Source organism: Eimeria tenella, genomic scaffold (genome assembly GCF_000499545.2).
Source record: "Eimeria tenella Houghton genomic scaffold, Eth_scaff35, whole genome shotgun sequence".
NCBI classification, from domain to species: domain Eukaryota; phylum Apicomplexa; class Conoidasida; order Eucoccidiorida; family Eimeriidae; genus Eimeria; species Eimeria tenella.
Window position 1 is genome coordinate 212508 of NW_013543232.1, and position 21562 is coordinate 234069.

Sequence of the window (21562 nt, forward strand, 5' to 3'; positions counted from 1 at the left end):
TTATGAGTAAAATAGATTAAATTTGTGCTAGCTTGGGGGCCTTGGTAGCCAACACATTGACGGAAGAGACCAGCCTGCTCGAAGAACTATCAGCCATCAAGCATCCCACTATCGGCTCATGTGCATCTCCACACCTCAGTCGCCTTCTATCCATACCGATAGGGTTTTTTCTACTTCTTTTTCATGTTGGAAATTTTTACGCAAAGAAAGATCGGTAACTGCAGCTTATTCGCTAGCAGCGGACAACCTGGCCACAGTTACGGTCAGTCCTGCCCTATTTATGAAACAACTGTCTGTCCTCCAGCTTACACATTAAATTCCTCACTACATGTGCATATCGATGAAGTTGTTTTCGCAGCCCTAGTAACATATTCTTCAGCTTCCTCACGTATTTCACGACATCCGCAGGCGGTCTAACCACCATCAGGATCGACTTGGCGCGTAGCGAACGAGACCAATGCTTCGTACACTGAAGTTCCTAAAATATCCTCAGGCTGCGAATCTGCTGGAAGACAGTTTTAATGGGGAAGCAAGAGTTTTTTCTGAGAAGCCTTCGTAGGAAGCCGAAAGGCCTCACTTTGGCCTGCAAGCCAACTCGAAAACGAAGAGTAGGGCATGCAGGCAACCTCCTACACAGCGATAAATAAAGCTCACAGCAATGGCGGACCTCACGTCTCTGCTGCTTGCGGCCACCCTTGGCGGCGGAGGACCACGTCAGCCATCTCAGGGTCTCGAACTTCCGTCATTTTTCAACTGCGGGGCAAAAGAAGCAGAAATTGATGAGAAGTTTGTGAATGCTCCCCCACCCAAGCAGGGACCGCTGTTTTTGCGAATGTGCGTTCTATGCGGAAATGATCTAGCTGCAGGTACGCCTTCGAATCTGTGTTTCTCATACGACACAAGACTATTTCCCTCAACCATCATGCTTTCGTTGCCAAGATAGAGTCGCTCAAACTTGCCCCTAATTAAACGAACTGATGGCTATACCATATTTCTAAGTATTGGTAATTGTGCTACATTTCTAGTGTCAGAGACTGCGCAGCACTGTTGTTTCGTTTTCAACAGGCGACGTCACGGGGGCTTCTGACCCGTATGTGAGCATCCGCTATGAGGGCAACTCCTTTTGCTCGCCGCCTCAAATGAACACGCTCAACCCTGTATGGGAGTATTCGTTCGAGACAGAAATCAAAGTATGCTTAGAGGCTGGCTGCACATTGACACGGCAGAGAATGACGCAAGCTCGAAACAGAAATGACTTTTGTTTTGTGCCCAACTGCACTTGTGAAGGTTTTGCATCTTTGAACCGCTCTGTTTTCTGCTGAGCGATCAGGAAAATGGAACACTACATATTAGCGTGTATGACCAAGACATGGGAATGCAAGGAGACTTTTTGGGCTCTTGCCAGATGCAGATAACGAGGAGCCCATGCAAGCTGAAGAAGGAGACGATCCCGCTAGCCTCTGTCCCTGCTCCGTTTTTTTCAAAGCCGCCGAACAGTCGCATAACTGTGTTCTACCATATTGTCGAGAGACTAGAAGACCAACCAGACTTGGTCGAGCTGGCGAGACGTTTGGGTGACGATGCTACGGAACAGCAGAAGCCGCAGAACATGACAGTTAGATGTTGCTGCCTGCAAGTACGCCGTAATTGCATTAAAACACAGAAAAGATGGCAGCTCCCCAATGAATTCTCACGGGTTATGGGTTCACTTTCAGTGAAAATGAGATCCTGCCTCCTGATTGTACCGTCCGTTGAGTCTCTGGCTGTTGTGCGGAACCCACCAGCTGACAAAATTCCTGACACATACGCGAGACAGCGCAATGGCAGTAGCGCAGCAACTGATGCTGCCGTGTTGTGATTCGCCTCGTCTTTTCGGTGCAGACAGACCATCCGTCAGTTTCCAACGACAAAATGGCGGCCCTACGCTTGACCATCGGATCTCAAAGGGCCATCAGCCCTCCCGGAATCCCTGATGGCGAGCGCTACTTGTATGGACCCCCGGGTGTGGTAAGAAGTGTACAAGAAGCACACTCTATTAGCTCAGCTTACGCACTAAATCACTACCTTACATGCGCATGCAAAAATGACATCGGCATTTAGGATAAAGAAAAGTGCAAAGGTAAACAGACCACTGTATAACACTTGCAGGGGTTTTGTAATTTTTGGCAAACACATGCGTCATTCCTTCGTCCTAGGGTTGGCAAACTGACTTCAGCTTGAAAGATACCACCCTGGAGGATTTGTTGCAACTCCGCATTGTTGTCGACTGGATGCTTCGCGAAGCGACGGTAAGTTTGCCCGCTACTCATTCCTCTGCATCCCGGTGCAATACGATCATCTCTTTAACATCTAACGAGAACATAAAGTCACTTCTGCGCGCCTTATTAATACACGTAGGTGCTCTTGGCCATGCTCAATTCCGGGACAGCTAGGAGGCACAGAATTCGACTCCTCCCCACATTCCCTTGCGTACGCGCAGGCTGACGAGATAGAAGGGGCACGGAAGGAATACTTGAATGCAGCTGTACCAGACCAAAGTCCTGACCCAGAAGACACAGTGAAGCCAAACGATGCTGAAGCATCACCTGAAGCAATCAATAACGGTGGAGATTTTTCAGAAGAGCGTCATTGCCGCATTGGCCAAAAGGTGAAAATTCAAACGACAACCAGCGGCTTGGCCAGAGAAGTAGATGTGAGTAACCGGGATGCTGAAGACGCACCTACACTCACTCTCCAAGGACGTAAGCGCTACCGTGGCATAGCCTGTGTACAGTGGTTAGGTGTAAGTTGATATCTTGGAGGCATAACTGTCAGCTTCAAGCCTATACGCGAGAAGTATGCGGTGTGAACTTGGCATGGCATCTTCAACATTATGCTCGTGTGCTAATCACAGGGTCTAAGGCAAGGAGAAGGCGCAAACATAATGCTGACTCTAAGGTGCGTACGGTTCGCATGGATTCCCTCACCGTGGAGCTATCCACATCTTAGATTTTCATAGTTGTCCGAAAGCCTTTTCTACCATTGCCTGTCCTTCGTGGCTATAAATATGCCTGTTCGAAGTGTGTCGTGTTGAGAATTCCCGCCCTTGCCACCGCAAAAACGCGTGGGCTGGAGGACCGTGAGGGCCCTTTTCAATGTGTTTGTTTTCCCTCGTCAGAAAGGTTTCTTAACATTTGGCTCATGGCAGTTGCCACTGGAGGAGATCCGTGAATTTTGCAGCGAGCGTCGCCTATGTGCTTGGGCTGCGCGGTGTACTTTAACAAGTAAAAGCGGAGTCAGAAGGGGAGAGGTACTGGCATATTATACGTAAAGAATGTTTTAACAAGCAGCGGGCAAATAGATAATAACTTCTGCATCATTCCGTAAAACTTGGAATGGGCACTGTGTAAAGCCTCTTCAAGTTCATATGCAACTATTCAGCTTTTTGTCTGTGGTTTTCGGTGCAGCTGCTGATGCATGTTGACATTTTTGCAGAAGGCGAGAAACCTCTGCCAAAAGCAAACATTTTGCGTTATCCACCTCCAGTGTAAGTAACGAGCACCCGTCCCTAAAATCCACCTCCTAATGGCTAGCGTGCATTTGCTTGGAGTCCAACTACTTCGTGTGCCGTGTTTCTCGCGGACAGCTCATGCCTCTTTTCCCATGTCCTCCTATAGCGCAAGCAGTTCGACCACTAATTTGGGCGGAATACGTTTCGTTGTGCGTAGGTCGCTCGGGTCTGCCATTGCAGCTGCTGTGACACCTGGGAACGAAACGAATGCTGGAGAACCATCAGAGGCCGTTGATCCTTCCAAAAAAGACTTGGTGAGATATGCCCGGATAAACTGAAAAATTTACGCTACGTATCCCGTGGTTAGCCTAACGACTGATGCGCCTGTGATGCGGATATGGCAAACGACAACCTTTTACATACACGCTGCGCGACAGTGGTGGGGGCTGTGTTGGTGGACCATGGCTATTTTTGCAGTCGGCGAATCTTGATCTGTGCTTGCTTGTCGTTATCAAAAAGTCGTTGAGGGCGGCACGGCACATTTTGAAGCAAACTGCTTCTGATGGTGCGCCCTTCTCTATGTATTAATCCGAACTTTCCTATGGAAACTTTGCAGACGCTGTACGTACACTTGTATGCGGACTTCCTCCCGAAGACAGATGCGGACTTCGACTCGCAGCCGTGGAACGACTGTGACCCCTTTGTGGTGATCAAGTCAAGCCACCTGAAGGGACAGAAAAATTCGTGGACGACAACTGTTCAAAACAATCGCCAGAGAGAAGTTGAGTGGGAGTGCATGACTATTCAAGTTTGCAAAGACCAGTAGGACTCAAGCGGCACACAACAGCGTCGAATCGGTCGTCCACATTAAGTGTGCTCCTGAATTATAACTTGTTAAATAGCAAAACTGCCTCTGCGAAACAATTGTGTCTGCCGTTTGCAGGCGGCGTCGCCGATTGCAGCTGGAAGTTTTCGACTCTGATACTCCTTTCATGTTTGGCTCGGGCATCTTAAAGCAGCAAGTGGGCATGGCTCAAATGAGACAAATACCGCTGAACCGTCCTACCTGGCTGCACATGTTTGGGGGTGCAATAAATGGAACGAGGGAAGAATTCAGCACCGCCATGATCAAGGGGGCTCTGGAACCTCCGTCAACGTACCGCGGCAGCCTCTGCGTCCTTGCTGACACGAAGCGCACGAAACGAAAAAACTGGCCACCATTCCCGGACCGCTCGGGAGTCTTAGTTCATGTCCAAATAGTAATCGGCAGAGCCATTTACTTACCTGACACATATCGGTGAGGCTATTCATCGAAGGAAAGAAGTGACAACCCGCGCTCTCGTGTATATTTGTCTGCACTGAAAAATACTGCCTGTAGCTTCGTTTGTCAGTGTGTTTTGTCTTTCTGCATTGCAGGGGTCGGGAAGTTAGCTTACTAATTCAAGTTCCTGGGTGCGTTCTAGAAATACCTGGACCCATAGTTGCTCCTGGACGTGGTCTTTTTGCTCAGCGGCAAGTAGTCAAGCCAGTTACCCTGACGAGGAATCTCACTGGAACCCGGAAATGCAGGGAAATGGCTGAAATACCGCATGCAAATTCCGATATCCTCGAGTTTCCGGGTTATGTCGACGATAGTGGTGTGCTTCGTGTGTATAATTGGACAGCACCACGTGCGCAGATGCAACACGACACAGCCATTGCATTCAAAGAAGCTAACGCAAATGGCGGGGGCATGGCAGGCAGCACATATGAGACAGACTCGTCTCTTAAAGGCCTCAGCAAGCTTCCTACTTCCTTGCTGAATGCCTGGGTTTTTCGTGAATCCGAGGCAGTGTTCCTGCTCCCTCAGGTACAGCATGCTTACGTGTACTTGGTACCAGTTGGAGAGGAACACGAGCCACCAAAAATATTTGGTCGCATTCCCCTCACTCTCAGTGAGCGTACGAAGGCAGCTTTTGAGAAATCTGGCTCAGCAGGAAGTTCCAACGAGTGGCCGCCAGCTGAAGCCTTAGCTTCTGGGAAATCAGACAGCGAATCAGAGCTGCAGCAGATAATCGGACTCAGTAAGAATATACGCTCTTTAGCATTCAAGAAACATTGTTTATTTCAGTTTGCACCTGAGGTGTTCTCCCACTTGCGTTTACACTTCGTTAAAGTCGTCCACCTGAATGTCCAGCACGGATGCTACAAAAGACTGTGAAATGTCCCTATGTTGTAGCTCTTCATCATTGCACTGCAGTGCGGCTTGACTCTGCTTGCATTGGCTTAACTTTAAAAGACTACGGTGCCCTTCAGACATTTTAATTCTCTTGCGCACAATCGGGACAGTGTGCACAACGTCTTATCGTCTGCGCAGGAAGCGGAGAGGAAGCAAAGAAAACTTTACACCCCGCAGTGCCTGAGTGTGCGAGAATGTCTTGGGAGTCCAGCACAATACGAGAGCCAAACTCGGCGTCGATGTCCGATGACGGAATCGATATTGAGCCGCTTAAGTGGATCCAAGTATGCAGTTGCTCTTTTGGCTTTTCTGCCCATACAGTGCACAAGATATGTGTTGCTGCACTTTCTTGACACGCATAGAGTACATGCTCTGTAGCTGCTATGTACGTGCGCTGCTACTTACTGCGCAGATGCATTGGGACCAGTCCGTGACACCTCTGCCAGAATGTCGCTTTCCCTCCACGTTTGCTGCGTGCCTACTTGCCTCTGCACGTGCTGTTTTAAGCTCCCCAGATTCATCTCCAGCATACGATTCTACTGCTGCTGGTGATTCACAAAGCAGCCTAGACGACCTCAGCGAAGGAAGAGGCTCAGATTCCGCAAACGGGTAAGGCGGCTCACGCCCAAGATACGTTTGCTTGATCTATCGCTGTGAGAAATTCATCTACATGACGGGCCTCAGACTTATGCATGAACGCGTTGTTTTGTACAGCTGTCCCGATTTATGCATGTCACGGTTGGATAGTGCTCTGCTGTGTGTCCATAGGAAAGCGGACCCTGGGGAGTTGCCTACAGACAGACGCTTGACTGTTCAGAACGAAATTCCCAAAACAGAGTTTGTTTCAGTGTTCTGTGGAATGGACACAGTTGAGCGTCGCTGTGGTCATGTAGGAAGGAAAGTCTTTAGCGAGTCGCTGTTTTGCCTTTCACCTCCAAGTGGGCGACCTGAACAGCGTGAACCTAGCGGGCCTTCCAGAGGCGGTTTGAGTGGCCAAGCCACTATTCCAGAGGCGGCAACTCCTCCAACTTCGTTTCTCTCTGCTTCCCCCTTCTACAAGAAGGTCTATTTCCATGCCGATATACTACAGGCTAGGAGTCTCCCTGCAATGGATAATGACGCCCTTGTCAATCCGTGGTGGTCTCTCGAAGTCGAGGGGGAGGTGAGCTCATATAGCTGAATGCTGGAGCCTTGTAGGGTATACGTATATACATGTATACATACATGCATGCAATATGTACATATATACCATCAGCCATGGAATATATATACATATATGCCATGGCTGATGCTGTGAAACATGCTTGCCACTGAGTTATTCTGGTTGGACTTTCTCAGGTAATTAAAATGGTTGACGAGAGCCAAATTGATCGAGAAATGAGTTGCTTGAAGACAAGCTTGAATCCAGCTTTTCTTCAGCGTACAGGAGCTCCTGTATACTTGTACCTTAGTCCTCAAACGAGTGTACAAGCACTTTCTTTTGCAAACGGAATACCGCCATTTGATCAGTTGCTGCTTCCTCCTCCTCCTGTCTTACTACGTTTATTCGACATCGACATCGAGAAGGGCGGCGAAGTGACGAAGGAAATGATAGCATTGATCGTTGAGTGGAGTCCTAAAAATATCGACGCGAGGTACAGAGCTGCTTTGCAGGAGCTGGAGGGTTTGAGGAGCCAGGACAATGATAAGGAGCTCAGGAACTCAGAAACGGACGTTAATTATGCCCACGAAGCGATTTGGTACTCACTTTCCAGCAAAGAGCAGGTGGCATTCGCCACAGTGGAGGGAAGTATGGCAAAGAGCCTTGAGTGGGACACAAAGCCTCGGCTTCTTGCAGCTGTTGGTTTTACCCTAGGTGGCACTGAGACTTCCACAAAGCAGCCTATCCTTGCAGGAAAGAAGGCAGCCTCTGCAAGTGAATCAAAGGGAAAAGAAATGAGACGAGAAGCTAGCACACAACTGGCTCACTGGCCAGTGCTTGCTCTTGACAACCCCGCTACTGTTGAAGTTTCTAAGTGCAAGCTTTTGAGATACCACTTTGATATCGACATCCTTGGCGTTCGGTTTCTTCCAACGTCGCAAGCCGATCAGCTTTCAGAATATATCCTCCAGGTGTCTGCGTTTTGGCAAGGGAAGGCAAAGGATTTGCAATTGGCCCTGAGCTCTTCAGACTTTCCGGCTCCAAATGTGATTGCGAGGTTCAGCGAGACCGAACCTGTAAGAAGATTAGCAGACACGCTCATTCTAGTTCTAAAACAGTTTTGTTTCCCTTGAATGGATCGCTGCAGCCAGACCTGCTGGTGTTGTTGTTTTCCAGGAGACGAAGCGGAAAGTGTTTGTCGAGGTATTCGATGCAAAAGAAGAAAAACTGTCTCGGCAAGTTTTGTTGCCAATACGCCGCAACATTGGTGGGCTGCAGTCTGCACTGAAATAACATTGCCATGGGCATCCATCTCTGATTATTTAATGCGGGAGTGCGACGTCTGTGTCGCGCCCGCGGTGCTCACCTAAGCAATGCTTTTGACTGTCTGGGTTACATATTTTGGGCGTTGTACTCTTCATACCGCATAAACGTCTCTGTCATCCACAAGTAAGCACTGCACATTTCAACACCAGGCGGCAGACTGGCTTTTGACCTTTTTTTACAGTGCCGCTATTTGCTCTCAGAGTCAAGCACTGCCCCCGGCCAGTGGGTTGGAGCACGATTGTCCATCAGCTCCTTCGTCACGCCGTATCTGCCCTATATTCAAGATGTAGTATCGCATACATCACATCCCGCAGAAAGGGGGCGAAGGTTGGCGCCTACAAAGTCAGGGGGTGGAAAGGATTGGAAGTCTATTGGCTCACAAGGAACATTCTGCACCCGGAAAGATTCTGAAGGCTCTTACCGCAGCAGGGGCAGCGTGCGCATAATGCAGAATCGAGGAGTGAAGGCAATTTTACCTGACATTTGCTTCCGCTTAGTGAACAAAGACGGAGCTGAGATGGGCACATTGTCCCTGGCACTGAACTCGTTCGTAAAAGTACCGCAGGGAGAGAACTGCCTCAAGCTTCAGCTTGAGAGTCCGCTGCTGGCCCGACTTCCTCCCCCGATGGTGGACATGGCAATGATGGTGAGAGACTCAAAGGACTGAGCACTATCAGCACGAGCAGCGCCATGCCCTGAGTCTCCCAGTGCCACAAATGTTCATATAAGCAAAGGGCGCAAATGCAGTTCATATGAAGGAGGCTAGTGGTGAACGACACCAGTGCAGTGCAGAATGGCTATTAAAAGTGCGTGAGAGTAACGAAATTGGCAGGGCTCCAGAATTACACACAAGCCGATTCTTGAACTGAGGAAATCTTTCAGCATGGTTGGATTTGATGCGGTCTGTCAACTCAGGAACAGCGGATCATGCCAGACTTGCCTTTTGTGAATACTGTTGATATAGACATCATCGTCGAGTGTTTCAGCGAATACACTGGTGAATTGATATACGACTCCGACTGTCGACCAGGTCGGATGCTGACTGATCATGATATGTTTTTTGTACGTGACAAAGCGGGAGTTGTCTACACGCACGTCTTAAACGCTGATGACTACTTCGTTGGGTGTGAAGATAAAGAAGATGTCCCGTTTGTGGAGCCTGTCATGAAAGTGAGAGACAAGCCTATCAAAAAGCACTCCGTATTCGTTATAACCAGTAGCAGAACCACCTTCAGACCCTATTGAGCAAACACAAAACCTAAATAATAGTTTCCGGTTACCTTTTTTCTGCTCCGAAGCCGCGTCATGTCCTGTTGTGCTTTTTCCTTCCCCTGCAGGCCGACTTGTCTGATTCGGGCCCAAACTCTATGGAGTACGCCCAGTTTTTTGAAGAAACCCGTCGTTGCAGCAACGAGAGAAAGGATACCCTGCAGCTGGGCAACAACAAAAGGCTCATGCAGCAACCAAAAACATTTTTGCCAGAGGATGAAGGAGAGGAAGCGCCAAAGCAAAAATATGACTCCAAAGCAAGAGGTAGTGAGTTCAAGCCCTGAACCTTCAAAAAATTGCCTGAGATTGCATTTCAAGCCTTCTGGTCGGAGAAGCATTACCCAATTTGTACAGGTCGACCGGAGTGCAGCCCAGCAAACACTGTACTAGTGATTTACACCTGCAGCCTATTTTACTCTCGCAGATCGTGAGGAAAACCGAGTCCGTCATGCAACACGCACTTGGGTCCGCAAACGAGGTCATGAAGCCTCACTTGATGAAGAGAAGTAGGCCACCACCCCTTCAGCGTTCCAGTTGACTATTTTTTGATATTAGCCACATTGCACTGGATGCCGATCTCACGTGCCTTCTGCGGGCACACTTTCAAGCTCTGCCGGTGAACAGGCTCTTCGTGCATAGTCTTGGTCCCTAATTAAACACTGACGAGAGTGTTTGTGTGTGCTTACCATTCCTTAGTTCTTGTTTGTTGGCTCGACTGATGCTGATGCGTTCGGATTATGGCGGGTCCCTGGAATCTCATAGAGAAACAGTTACAGCAGCCAACAAGGATCTTCCAAGAACTCTACTGCCAACTTTTAACATGGTCAATATTTTCACAAGAAGAGAAGGCAAGCTGCGCAACGTGTTAGAGGTTTCCTTATGGTGTAGCCCTCTCCTCATGCTAGCTGAGAAAATATCCGTCTACCTCAACTGATACTCATCTTCTAACCATCAAGTTCACGGCGAGCCTTTGCTTACCCTGAAGAGGCCTGGAATGAATCTACGCGCGGCTCTGGAAGAGGCTTATCGGCTTCAGCACATTCCAACACTTTTATGCTTGCCATATTTCGCATTCGTGTGTACAGTTTTGTCGTTTGCCTTCAGGAGTGGTTGTCTGGTCTGCATCGGCCAGTGGATGTGACGGTCACTTTGGTAGGACAGGTGATTTGCTCCTCATCTTCAGAACAACAGCAGACAAACAATACCACCGCGTGTGTGTCCCAAGCCTTGATATACGGTTAGTGTGGGAAGCCTTCTTTTTCCTCAAGGGAATCCTGCTCTGAAATCATTTTCGCGACAAAAGTGACAATAGCAAAGCATTGTTCAGGTCAACTGAATACCCGTTTCCAGAAGTGATGATGCTTTTCTTCTCAGATATCCCCACGAGAATTCCTTCTACATCTATGATACAATCACACAGAGTTTCACAGATTTCTACAAAATGTGAGCTTCCGTTTGTTCGCCCAGTTTTAAGGCCAACAGTGAGCCGCGGCTATTTTGTTTGTTCGTACTGAATAACTAGAACGAATTATTCCTGCCATAGCATGCGCTCTGACCCACTCCGTCCCTTTTTCCGAATGTGAAACTGCTTAGGTGTGTTGAGCAAAAGCTTCAACGGCTTAAAATGCAATTGAGAGGGCGACAAAAAGAAGATCTGGCAAGTAATAGACTCAAAACTGAGTACCTAAAGTCACGCTTATTTTCTTGTATCTTTCAAACGCCATTCAGTGAATGCCATCAGTATACTGCGTGAATATGTTAGGTGGGACAAGCAGAGCGACAGCAGTTGGAAGTGGAGATTCTCGAGCAGGAGTCCGAGCTGGCAAAGCTTCGAGAAGCCGTAAGATTGTAGCATTGAGCAGAATTCGTGCCACTTACATCGGTAGTTACTTGCAGATTCAGATACAGCAAAATTCTAGCGTGGCACTTCGTAGACCACAGCCACAACATCATGAGTTATGTGGAAATTGTGGGCGCTGCAGGGGGGTGGTTACAGAAAGTGTTTCTATGAGGACTCAAAGGCAGGCTTTAGCTACTCCATTGACGTGCAGCGTGGAGAATTAGTGTGTCGGTTGAAAAAGACTTGCACCTACTTCGACCGTGACCAAACCGTGTTATGGTTTGACAGCTTTTCAATGTTGCCGACGCTCAACTTGGCGCACCCTGTGGTTTGGGGAGAAGACAAGAAGAAAATTGCCCTGCTGAAAGTAAGAATGCCCATAGCGCGCGTGTTTGTAGAGCATCGTAGTGACACTGTGGGGCTCAAGTGCTCCTAGGACGGGTCGGCGGCAATGCACAATTTCTGTGTAAGTTTGCGATGCTTTAAGGGGTGGGTGAGAGTGACGGATGTTACAGCGACAAACAAGGCCTTGACAGACAAGGCCGATGACGGGGCAGCGAAGGGACCCTCTCAAGCAGTATCTGAGACAAAGGCACTCGCGCAGCGTCAACAGCTGCCGGGAAACAAGCAGACCTCCAGCAACTCGGCCGACACAAGCTCTCTCGCGACTTCTGGCTATGCTCCTCCCGATGTGCTTATAGCACCACCTATGCACCGCTGGATGGAAGAAGTTGTTGTAGTGCATGTTTACATTTTAACTGCGCGAAACCTTCAAAATGTGGACACCATAGGCATGAGCGATCCGTATCTAAAGCTCCAAGTGGGGCAGCAGATTACAGTCTCCGACCGGGTATTTGATGGGTAGGTTGTCGGCGGAATTAGCTCAATGCCTGGATGTTAATCTTACGCCAACAATAGCAAAAGCTGCTCAACAACACAATGCTGTGGCTCACATGAAGAGTACTAACGCGTTGCTCTTGATGTTAGTCAGCCGTCCTTTTTATGCAGGGTTCAAGTTTGACTGAACATTGTTGCAGTGGGATGGGGCACAAATACGTGTATATATATGGATGTTGGCAGACGTTGCGCTTCCTATTCATGCTGTACATTGCTGCAGCTTGCGGCAGCTAGCCAATATGTTGTGGAAAAAACTGGGCGTAGAGAGTGCTTCATTCCGCTTGCAGCAACTGTAATCCGAACTTCTACGAGCACTTTGTATTTCAACTGCTGATTCCGGGGCCTGCCCTCCTAAAAATTGTTGTCATGGATAAGGGTGATGTGCTGCAAAGCGACTCGCCATTAGGCATGGTTTCTGTTGACCTGGAAGAAAGGTACGCCGCCTTTTTAGGTTCCCAATTGTTACTCTGCAGCCATGCCTACTACGATTTATTAATGCATGCTCACTTAGCTAAGCCAGCATTATTTGTTTGCGCGCAGCTTATTTGTTCGTGTTTAGGAAGGCTCCAACCTTTTGACTAGGCATAGTCAGTGGCACTGAATCTGGCTGCTACTTGCAACTCTCCGCTGATTCTCTGTCCCGTACATTCGCAGGTGGCTGGCTCTCAAGGCGTCGCGTATAAATAAGTATCAGAAAACCTGGTAAATCACATGTTCGCTGACGAATGCTCATCGGCAGCACCAGCCGCACCATAGGTTTGAGGGCAAGGCTCTCAACCACGTACGTGTTCAATGCGTTACCTTTGTCTGACAACTGCAGCCCAGTTGTAGGACCGGGGAAGAAAGCTTATGTTCCGCCACTGCATTACTTCCCTATTGAGTATCAACCCCTTCAAACAGGGGAAAACGAAGGGGAGCTTGGTGTTTCTCAGGGGACCCTTCGATACTTTATCGATATGGTAGGCGCAGTAGACATATCAAGCACCTTTCCCTTGTTCTTGTCAATTCTTGAAACTCACGGTTCTGCATGTCAAATTCGGCAGCAGTAGGGCTTTTTGTTGAAACGGCTTTTGCCTTGTGTGTATCAGGTTGGTGAACAAGATCCATATGAAGAAATCTACATCTCGAATTTGGGACAAGAAGAAGAATTCGAGCTTCGTTTTATCATTTGGAATGTGGAAAACATAAACGTCTTCAAGGGTTCTTCAGGTGAGCCGGAACTATGATCAGAGTGGAGCGAACATTGCAGCCAATAGAAGCAGTTAGTTTGTTGACACTTTCCATGTGTTTTTCTACGTTTTATTATTTACACTGAACAGGTTGCCACTGCTTCCTATCATTTCTTCGTCTCTTGCAGGGGAACGCAACGATCTCAAAGTTCGCGTGGAGCTCTTCACGACAGATTTTGAGTTGGAGGATTCATACGACTGCTTTGACACAGACGTGCACTTCTTCTCCCGACGCACTGCCACTTTCAACTGGCGCATATTGAAACGCGTTAAGCTACCACTGGCAGCTATGAGCGCAAAGGTTAGAACTGAAAATGTAATGTAGCAAGAATGCTTACAATACGTAGCACTGATAAATGTGCTATGGAAGAAGGCAACGGACTACGAGTATCCGCGGGAGATTCTGTGTCAATTTTTCCATTAGGTGCCTCGTTCTGCGTGCGAGGTTCCTCTTTAGCGAATACACAGCGACAGTCATGTTACCCACTTTTGGCAACACTGTGATCGTGTGCACTTTAGCTATGCACAACTACTGCGTATGCTGCCGAGCACTGATATTTTCAGCTTACTCTGATCGATATTAACGCTCCTGCAACTGACAATGCTCTTTACAACTCCGAGACTCTCAGCCTCGATGCATTTGCCCTCTCGGCAATGACTCGCTTCCGCCAAGACCAAGGGCCCATCAGCCCGATTGACTTCGATGTTACATTTGCTGACCCTCTGGGAGCCGGAATGTGAGTGCAGGCCAATGTTAGCTTCTTGCTGTACCAGATGCCTCTCCTTACAGCTTTATGCTGAAGCGATCATTTCTCCTCACTGAAGTGGAGCATTGCAGCGCTGAATTGCACTGTGTCTGCCTTCAGGGTCGAGCGTTGGTGCCAGGCATTTTGGTGTGCCCCATACGAAGCCATGGGTTGCCCTGCTTCCGTGACGGGTTGCTGCAACCGCCGAGAAGTGAAAGAAAACTTCCTTGACCAGACAGATGATTCCGTCGCTCTCTGCTGCTGTCTAGGAATTTGCTGCTGCGGCAGACAGGCCAAACGCCGCCGCATGCGAACGTGGGCTGAACTATCACATAACAAGACAACCCCAAAGTTACCCTGGGATTGACGCGAGTTCCACCATTCCTGCCGAAGGCTGGCTACAGCGTGTACTTGACAACGATTGGCGGTAGCTTGCCTATCTGCCGCATTCGCTGTGAAGCTTCGCCCTGAAAAACATTCTTGTGCAATGCGCGTGCTGCTACATCAGGCTTGTGTCCGGCTCTGCTACTCTTCACTGCACAGTTGCTTTAGTTCCCAAGGGCGAAGCAGAGGCTCATCCGGTTGGCGCTGGCCGCGCTGCCCCCGAGCCCCTGGCAGAACCGGCGGACCGCCCCTCTCCCAACATGATTTTATCTGTGAGAGGGACCGCGTTTTCTGCCTGCATCACCATGTTGTCCAGCAGCCTGTGAACGTGCCAGGATTCATGGCTTGTGGATGAAATCTCAAAAGCATTCCGTTGCTTCTGTACGAGCCTGTCTGCAGGACCCCGTGGGTTACCTAACACTGGTGATAGGGAATCAGACCTGTGCACTTATTCAGTGAGTCAGGAAGCAATGTTTCCCACTGGATCCACAGGCTCACGTTCATTTGGCTTCGCTGTACGCGTAAACATGTAGCACCGAACTGCTGTGCACCTGCTAATACGTGTATTAGCTGTACATTCATCCTATGCTGTGCTGCTTAGGGCAACTTCGATGGGGTGCTGCATGCTGACGATACTGCTTCTTATGGTCCTCATCGCCGCGATCATAATCATTGCAATCCGCGTCTAGTTTAACTGCTGCGAAGTTCGGCAGCAACGTTGCCGCTGTGCACGCACAAAATAGCCGTATACTTTTCTCAGTGACCACCAACTACGAGTGTTTAAATTTATACTGTATATGAACGCAAGCCAGTCTATACTGTTTGCAAGCAAGTAAGCCCTTGGCTAGTCCCTCAGCATTACCTGCAGGCTCTCTGCCGTTGGGCTCACCTGCCTGCATCCTCCCAAGCAGCAGCATTACTTCAATTGGAACAGTATCTAACCAACGCAAAACGGTAGCCTCACTACTCCTTAAGCACTACAGTTCAAGAGCGACAGCAGCCTAGCACGCATCCCTCATCAGACAAAATGGTTCAAAGCGGAGCTGTCACTGCCGACACCCCTCCCGCTTATGTGACGGCGAGCACCGCCAAGACGCTAGGACCTGTTAAGCACAGGCCGCCATGCAATAGATGCTCCCTGGGTAAATCAGTACGACAGAGGCTCATCTCCTGCTAAGAAAGGTAATCTGGAGTCCACTATCTAAGAACCACGCTGGAATGAAAGAACAGATCGTTTCACCACTACAAACTAAGGCATTCTGGTGTTGCAAATGAGGCGGAACACGTATGCATAGAGTTTTCTGCTCATCAATTCCCGCGGCGCAACTGCTAATCTACGCTCCTGTCATCACGCCAGCCTAAATGACCAGTTCAAGCTCATGACGGGCAAATGAATGCTTCCCGTCGTCGGGAAGTCTTGGGAAAAAAGCTACCATTGCGTCCTGGTGCCCGATGTACACGTTGTTGTACACCCTCCAATACACCTCTCGTACCTGCATGAAAACAGCACAACGGCAATAAAAATGAATTCTTACTACGGGCGCTCCCATGGTGACCCCTTGTTTGCACCATGCAAGCACTACTGTGCGGACCAGCAGATGAACTGTCACGCCGACTGTATCGACACAGGGAAACTCGGGCCTTGCAATAGATGCTGAAACAGCGCGAGTAAAAGGGGATGGCGTTGGAGAGAATAAGTAACTTACTTTGCGTGCAGGGTGGAAGAGACCCAAGATGACATATCGGAAAACAACTCCGGGCCCGATAGCAACGCGCATGCCGTCCACAGCATCAAAAAACGCCTGCAAGCCGCATAAAAGAACGTATAGAGAAGTGTTATAAAAAAGCCGCCAGAGGAGTGCTAATGCTTGCATAGCGCGCTGTACTGAAAAGTATCAACGAAGCGCGCTAGGCACTTTCCGATATGCAACAGTGGCTACACTGGCCACCTGCACATGCAACACAAACCCCTTTCAGCCAAATGACGAACTAACTAACTGTAACTTACTTGGACCATGTGTGCCGACACTTCGAAAATGTTTGGCCAGACGTAGTTAAACAAATGAGTAAGCGCATCTTCACAGCTCAGTCCGTGGACGCCTATATAATCCACAAACACCGGAAAAGTTTGCAACTTTGTTGCAACATGTTGCTCCACCGAACGCCACCAAAAGTATGAAGTACTGAATGCAGGTCACTGCAATTCTACCCTGTTACCTGGTCCCTTTGCCCGCTGCTGAATACAGTGGAACAGTGTCTTTTGCTAACGAATGCCTGAGCAGAACGAATTTAGGCTCACCAAGGGCAAGGTGCTTGCAAGCCCAAGCTGCAGTTTGTCTGTGGACAAGGTCTCTGTCCATGAGGGCATCTTCTAACAACGGCGTAACTGTATAGATGTAGTCCTTGGCCATCTCGCCAATGTACTCAAACATGAAGCTAAGAGTCTTCAACACACCGTTTTGAATGTTCAGTTCAGGCACTCGGTATTCGTTGATGAGCGCAGGCAGCACAGAATATGGCAAGCAGGTCTCAGCCACGATAGCAATGGCGATGGTCGTGCACAGTCGCAACTGACGTTCTTGCATCTTCAAATTGTTCAGGAGTGTTGCCAACACATCTTGCGGCCCTATGGTCCTCGCAATGTAGCCAAATGTGTTCACAGTGGCTCTACGAATGCTCTTTTTCTGGGCCCTCAGCAAGTCCAAAAGGTCAAAGCAAATCCTATCCCATTCCTTGGGCGACACCAAGTCGCCTCCGCGGTCGGCGATACGGCCGATGAGATCAATAAGATTCTCCTGCACTTTTTCGTGGCGGTTTTTAAGAATAGGAGTTAAACGTGGCAGCAGATCCTTGATAGGTGGCGTCATCTTGTTCATTCCAATCACGTTCACGATGGCTTTCAACGCGCACAAAATGCTTCCCAACACATCAGGGTACTCTTCACCCAAGTACTCGTACAAGAACAAGCCCAAGTGCCCTAACATTTGCTCTTCCCCACTCTTGAACATGACAGTTGCAATGCGCGCCACGAGGTCTGCCGCTTGCTGCCTCAGCTTCGCTGAAGGGGTGTTCAACCGCCAGCGAATGACACCACAAATCTGGGGGAGGTACGGCTTCACGCGGGTCGAGAGTGCATTTACGATGGTTGAAAAGCCGTTTAGAAGCACTTGCGTGTCCTCAGTTGTCTGTTCTTGGAACGCATAAAGCAAGCCATCAATGAGCTGCTCCTCCAGCCTTCCGTCAATGTCCGCCACACCGCCGTTCACAATTACCTGTTCTATGGTTTCAAGCGTCACCTTCCTGAAGGGCTCGCTCGGGTCCTTCAGATCATCTACGATAAACTTGATGACGTGCGCTCCGCCAGCCTTGGAAGCCAACTCCGTCGCAGTTTCGGTGAGCAGTTTGGCCGTGCGGCGGTCAAGGGCGTTTCTGACGAGCCACATTTTTGAAAAGAAAGGAGGAATGATATCTGTGCGGATGTATTCACCCTCCACACCTTCCGTGGCTACGCATTGTTTGACCACTCGCAAAACGATCTTTTTCATCTCTTCATCGTTTGTTTCAAATTCGCGCACAAGCATCACCATGACTTCCCGAGTATAGTAGCTCGCGTGGTAGGCGTCCATAAGTGGAATGATGGAGCCAATGGCTTTCAAGTAAGCCGCCAAGCTCTTCCCCTTTATTTCACCAATACCCTTCCACAAAGGACGCAGCACGCAATCGAAGGCTTCAATGCCATACGGCGCTGCTGCCTCAGCCAGTGCGGCCAGAGCCAGTGCAGTGACTGTCTTGATCTTCAGTACGGGATCGTCGAGCCCATGTTGGATGATTTCAACGAACTGCCGCAAATGAGGCAATACGCCGCACCCCAGCAGAATGGCTATCTGCTGAATTATTTTTATACCTGTGTGGCGTGCCTGCCACGACTTCTTGCTCTGGCACACGGCCTTCAAGAACAGCAGCAACGAAGGCACACCCAACGCAGAGGCCACCACAGCAAATGCCCTGAAGAACAAAAAAACAAACACTTCAATCCCCGCATGCACAATGCTTACTACAGGTGATGCCCACACCAGATGGGCTGATGCAATACAGGCTAGAGGGAATTCGAAAGATGCATAAATCATATTCAAGTTCGCGCTGCAGCAGCAGCACTGTCAACGCGGGACTAGTCTAGTCAAGCCAGAGACTTCAACGGAAAACGCGAGATTTCGCAACTCCGTTTTTATAAGCCGCCACCGAAGTGCATTTGCCAAAGCCCTCTACCTGGCGGTGGTGTTCCGCACGTATTCGTCGGGATGGTCAATATCTGGCCTCATGGTGGCGATCATCGTCGCCAGGCCTGCGGCCTTGGCCAAGTTGCTGATGATTTCTCTGCCCTCTATGCGGGCGTAGTAATCCTCGTCAATCAGAAGAGGCTCTATGACCACCAGGATCTTGTGGGCATACGGCCGCACCAGGTCGTCCAGCTTGTACAGCACGCGATCTATGACTTTCACGAGTAAGTGGCGCTCCTGCAGTGCACAACCCCTCACAATTTTGCAGAAAAAGTGAGAATAAGTGTCGGATTTCATCGAAACGTGGGCAGCAACCGCATGCCTGCAGCTGCAGCTGCACATACACCCCAACTTGCACCGCGCCCACCTGGTCCTCCAGCGTCGTCTGCATCATCAGAGGCAAAATTTGGTTGAAAAGTGCAGCAGCTCCGAACTCTTTTGCTTTGTCAGTCAGAATGCGCAGCGCAGAACGGCGCAGCGGGGGAGTTCCGTTCTTGATTTTGAGCAGCAGCAGCTGGATCTTCTTTTCCTTCACTTCCTATCAACACAGAAAGCAGCCCGCAGCAGCTCCGATCACCCCGCTAGCTTGCAATAAATTCAAAAGAAGACAAAATCTGCACAATTCAACTTCGAACCCCCCGCTTCCCCTCCCGAATCCCCGAATCCAGCAGCAAGCCCTCCGCAAGAGTCACCTCCTGGGTCATTTGGTCTTCCGGCTTTTCTTCGAAGAGTTTGGAAAAGAAGTGGAAGTCCTCAGCCTTCATTTGCACCCCCCCAGAAGCCTCGCCGAGCCCCTGCGGGTCCAGCAGCGAACCCGTGGGGTCCAACGCCTTCACCGAAATGCCCCCCTCCTCAGGCATGACGTACATGGGAGTGACCCCGAGGGGAGTGGCAGCAGCAGCAACTCCGGGGGTGGCGGGGCCCATGCCCGAGGAGGCCAGGGCCTGCTGCCGCGCGCGTGCTGCAGCAACAGCAGCAGAAGTTGGCGGCGGGTTGTAGTCGCTCGGCGGCTGCACCACTTCGTAGCCCTCGCTCGGCATTATCCTGTCGAGTTCTTCGTCGGTCAAGTATCTGTTTCTCTCGTCGAACTCCTGCTGCAGCCGCAGCGCCAGCAGCTGCTCCGGGGTCTGCAGAGGAGTGCTCGGAGTCATCGGCGTGGACCCCAGGCCTGCACAGACGCACCTCCACAGCCCCACCCTGCTGCAGCAGCAGCAGCAGCAGCGGCAGCAGCAGCGGCAGGCGGCGACGCCTGCAGCGCGCAGGCAGCAGCAGCGGCAGAGCCGCGCCGCCTTCCCTGCGGCCCGCAGGCACCAGCAGCGCCAGCCCGCCCCGCTCGCTGCCCGCAGGCAGCAGCCGCGGCGCCGCGGCTGCAGCCCGCAGACAGCAGCAGCAGCAGCAGCAGCAGCAGCAACGCGCACCCGTCATGGCCAGCGGCGTGGCCCCAGGGGTCAAGCCCGAAGTCATGGGGGTGGCCCCCGGAGTCTGGGAAAGGCCGGGGGTGGCGAGGCCGGCGTCGGAGCCGTCGGCCAGGCGGGCCCCCGTGAGCGGAGTGGCCATGGCCGACCCCACCCCCGATCCCTCTTCTCCTCCAGGCACTGGAGTTGCGTCCCAACGGCTTTTCTTTTTCATTGCCAACGGCGTCTGGCCTCCAGGCCCCGCCACGAGCGGCGTCGCTCCCCACTGGCCCGGCGTCGGCGTTTCCTGCGGTGTACGTACACCCCACCGCCGGCGCAGCGGCGTGCAGCTTTTGCGCCGATCTGCAGAGGCCGAGTGCTCTCGCGCTCGGATTCAAGTTTAAAATTGTGAAAAAGTTGAATTTGGAGAATTTCGGGAGAAAAGGAAACAAAAAGTGCAAAAGTTGCCCGGAAAGCTGCACGAAACCTGCAGTGTACGTACCTGGCCAGTGCCGGGCTGCGCCGGGGTGGCGTCCCATCTGCTTCTCTTTTTGGGTTTTTGTTCTGCTGCTTCTGCTGCTGGTTCTCCGCCGGAGGCCATGGGAGTGTCGCCCCAGCCGGGGGCCTGGCCGCCGGCCTGGAGGGGAGTGTCCCAGCGGCTGGTGAGGCTGGCCGCTGCAGCAGCAGCCCCCTCGCTGCCCTGCTGCTGCTGCTGCTGCTGCAGGGCCAGGCGTTCGGCGTCGGTGAGCTGCCTGTCCCCGGCCCAGCGGCCGCGCTTGCCTGCTGCGGCGGCGCCGGCGGCCTCCTCCTGCTGCCGCTGCTGCAGCAGCTGCTGCGCGAAGGCCGCGTCTTCCTGCAGCTTCCGAATCTGCTTGACAGCAGCTTGCTTCTCCCTGTCGAGCTGCTGCTCCACCATGACGTCTGCGTAGCTGCGGGCGCTCACGTCCCCCCTGCGGCCCCCGTCTGCAGCAAAAGGGTCTTGTCTTTCGGGAGAAAGGGCCCGCTGGAAGCGCTGCCTGCGGTACAAGTCCTCGCGCGTGGCGATGGCCTTCTTCTCGAGCAGCGCTGCAGCGTCGCTCGCGTCCGCCCCCGAAGAAGACAGCATCGCTCGCCGCTCGCTCTCCACCAGCCGCGCCACAGAGTCCACCCCTCTGCGCTGCTGCTGCGCCTCTTCCCCGAAAACGCCCCCCAGCGGCGTCGGCTGTTCATCTTCTGCGGGGATCTCCGAGAGGTACTGGTGCACGGGCGTTTCGCCGTAGAGGTGCGAGTCGAAGGCTCCCTTCGAGGTCAGCGGGGCCTGGCTGCCCGTGTTGCTGCTGCTGCTGCTGCTGCTGCTGCTGCTGCGGCTGGC

At 51.0% G+C, this 21562-nt stretch overlaps 2 protein-coding genes across 2 annotated transcripts; one reads left to right on the forward strand and one right to left on the reverse strand.

The window, feature by feature from the left end:
* Nucleotides 1-658: 658 nt before the first annotated feature.
* Nucleotides 659-15229, forward strand: ETH_00024095 (C2 domain-containing protein, putative; the record flags this gene model as incomplete). The annotated part of the gene is made up of 35 exons (XM_013376483.1): nucleotides 659-866; nucleotides 1066-1190; nucleotides 1331-1636; nucleotides 1882-2007; nucleotides 2196-2288; nucleotides 2480-2741; nucleotides 3075-3289; nucleotides 3447-3526; nucleotides 3708-3804; nucleotides 4107-4312; nucleotides 4434-4787; nucleotides 4907-5553; nucleotides 5847-5992; nucleotides 6121-6317; nucleotides 6477-6870; nucleotides 7047-7925; nucleotides 8026-8116; nucleotides 8376-8821; nucleotides 9091-9345; nucleotides 9513-9711; nucleotides 9869-9950; nucleotides 10141-10267; nucleotides 10549-10605; nucleotides 11207-11284; nucleotides 11427-11651; nucleotides 11772-12145; nucleotides 12469-12615; nucleotides 13002-13140; nucleotides 13270-13390; nucleotides 13539-13711; nucleotides 13975-14147; nucleotides 14277-14471; nucleotides 14665-14812; nucleotides 14940-14995; nucleotides 15142-15229. 35 exons carry the CDS (start codon nucleotides 659-661, stop codon nucleotides 15227-15229), a joined length of 7509 nt encoding a protein of 2502 aa, XP_013231937.1.
* Nucleotides 15230-15898: 669 nt separating this feature from the next.
* On the reverse strand, nucleotides 15899-21316 carry ETH_00024100 (splicing factor 3B subunit 1, putative; the record flags this gene model as incomplete). Its single annotated transcript, XM_013376484.1, has 9 exons — nucleotides 15899-16033; nucleotides 16247-16342; nucleotides 16549-16640; nucleotides 16840-18545; nucleotides 18807-19054; nucleotides 19185-19355; nucleotides 19453-19985; nucleotides 20236-20518; nucleotides 20714-21316. The coding sequence occupies 9 exons, from the start codon at nucleotides 21314-21316 to the stop codon at nucleotides 15899-15901; spliced, it is 3867 nt and encodes a 1288-aa protein (XP_013231938.1).
* Between the last annotated feature and the right edge of the window lie 246 nt (nucleotides 21317-21562).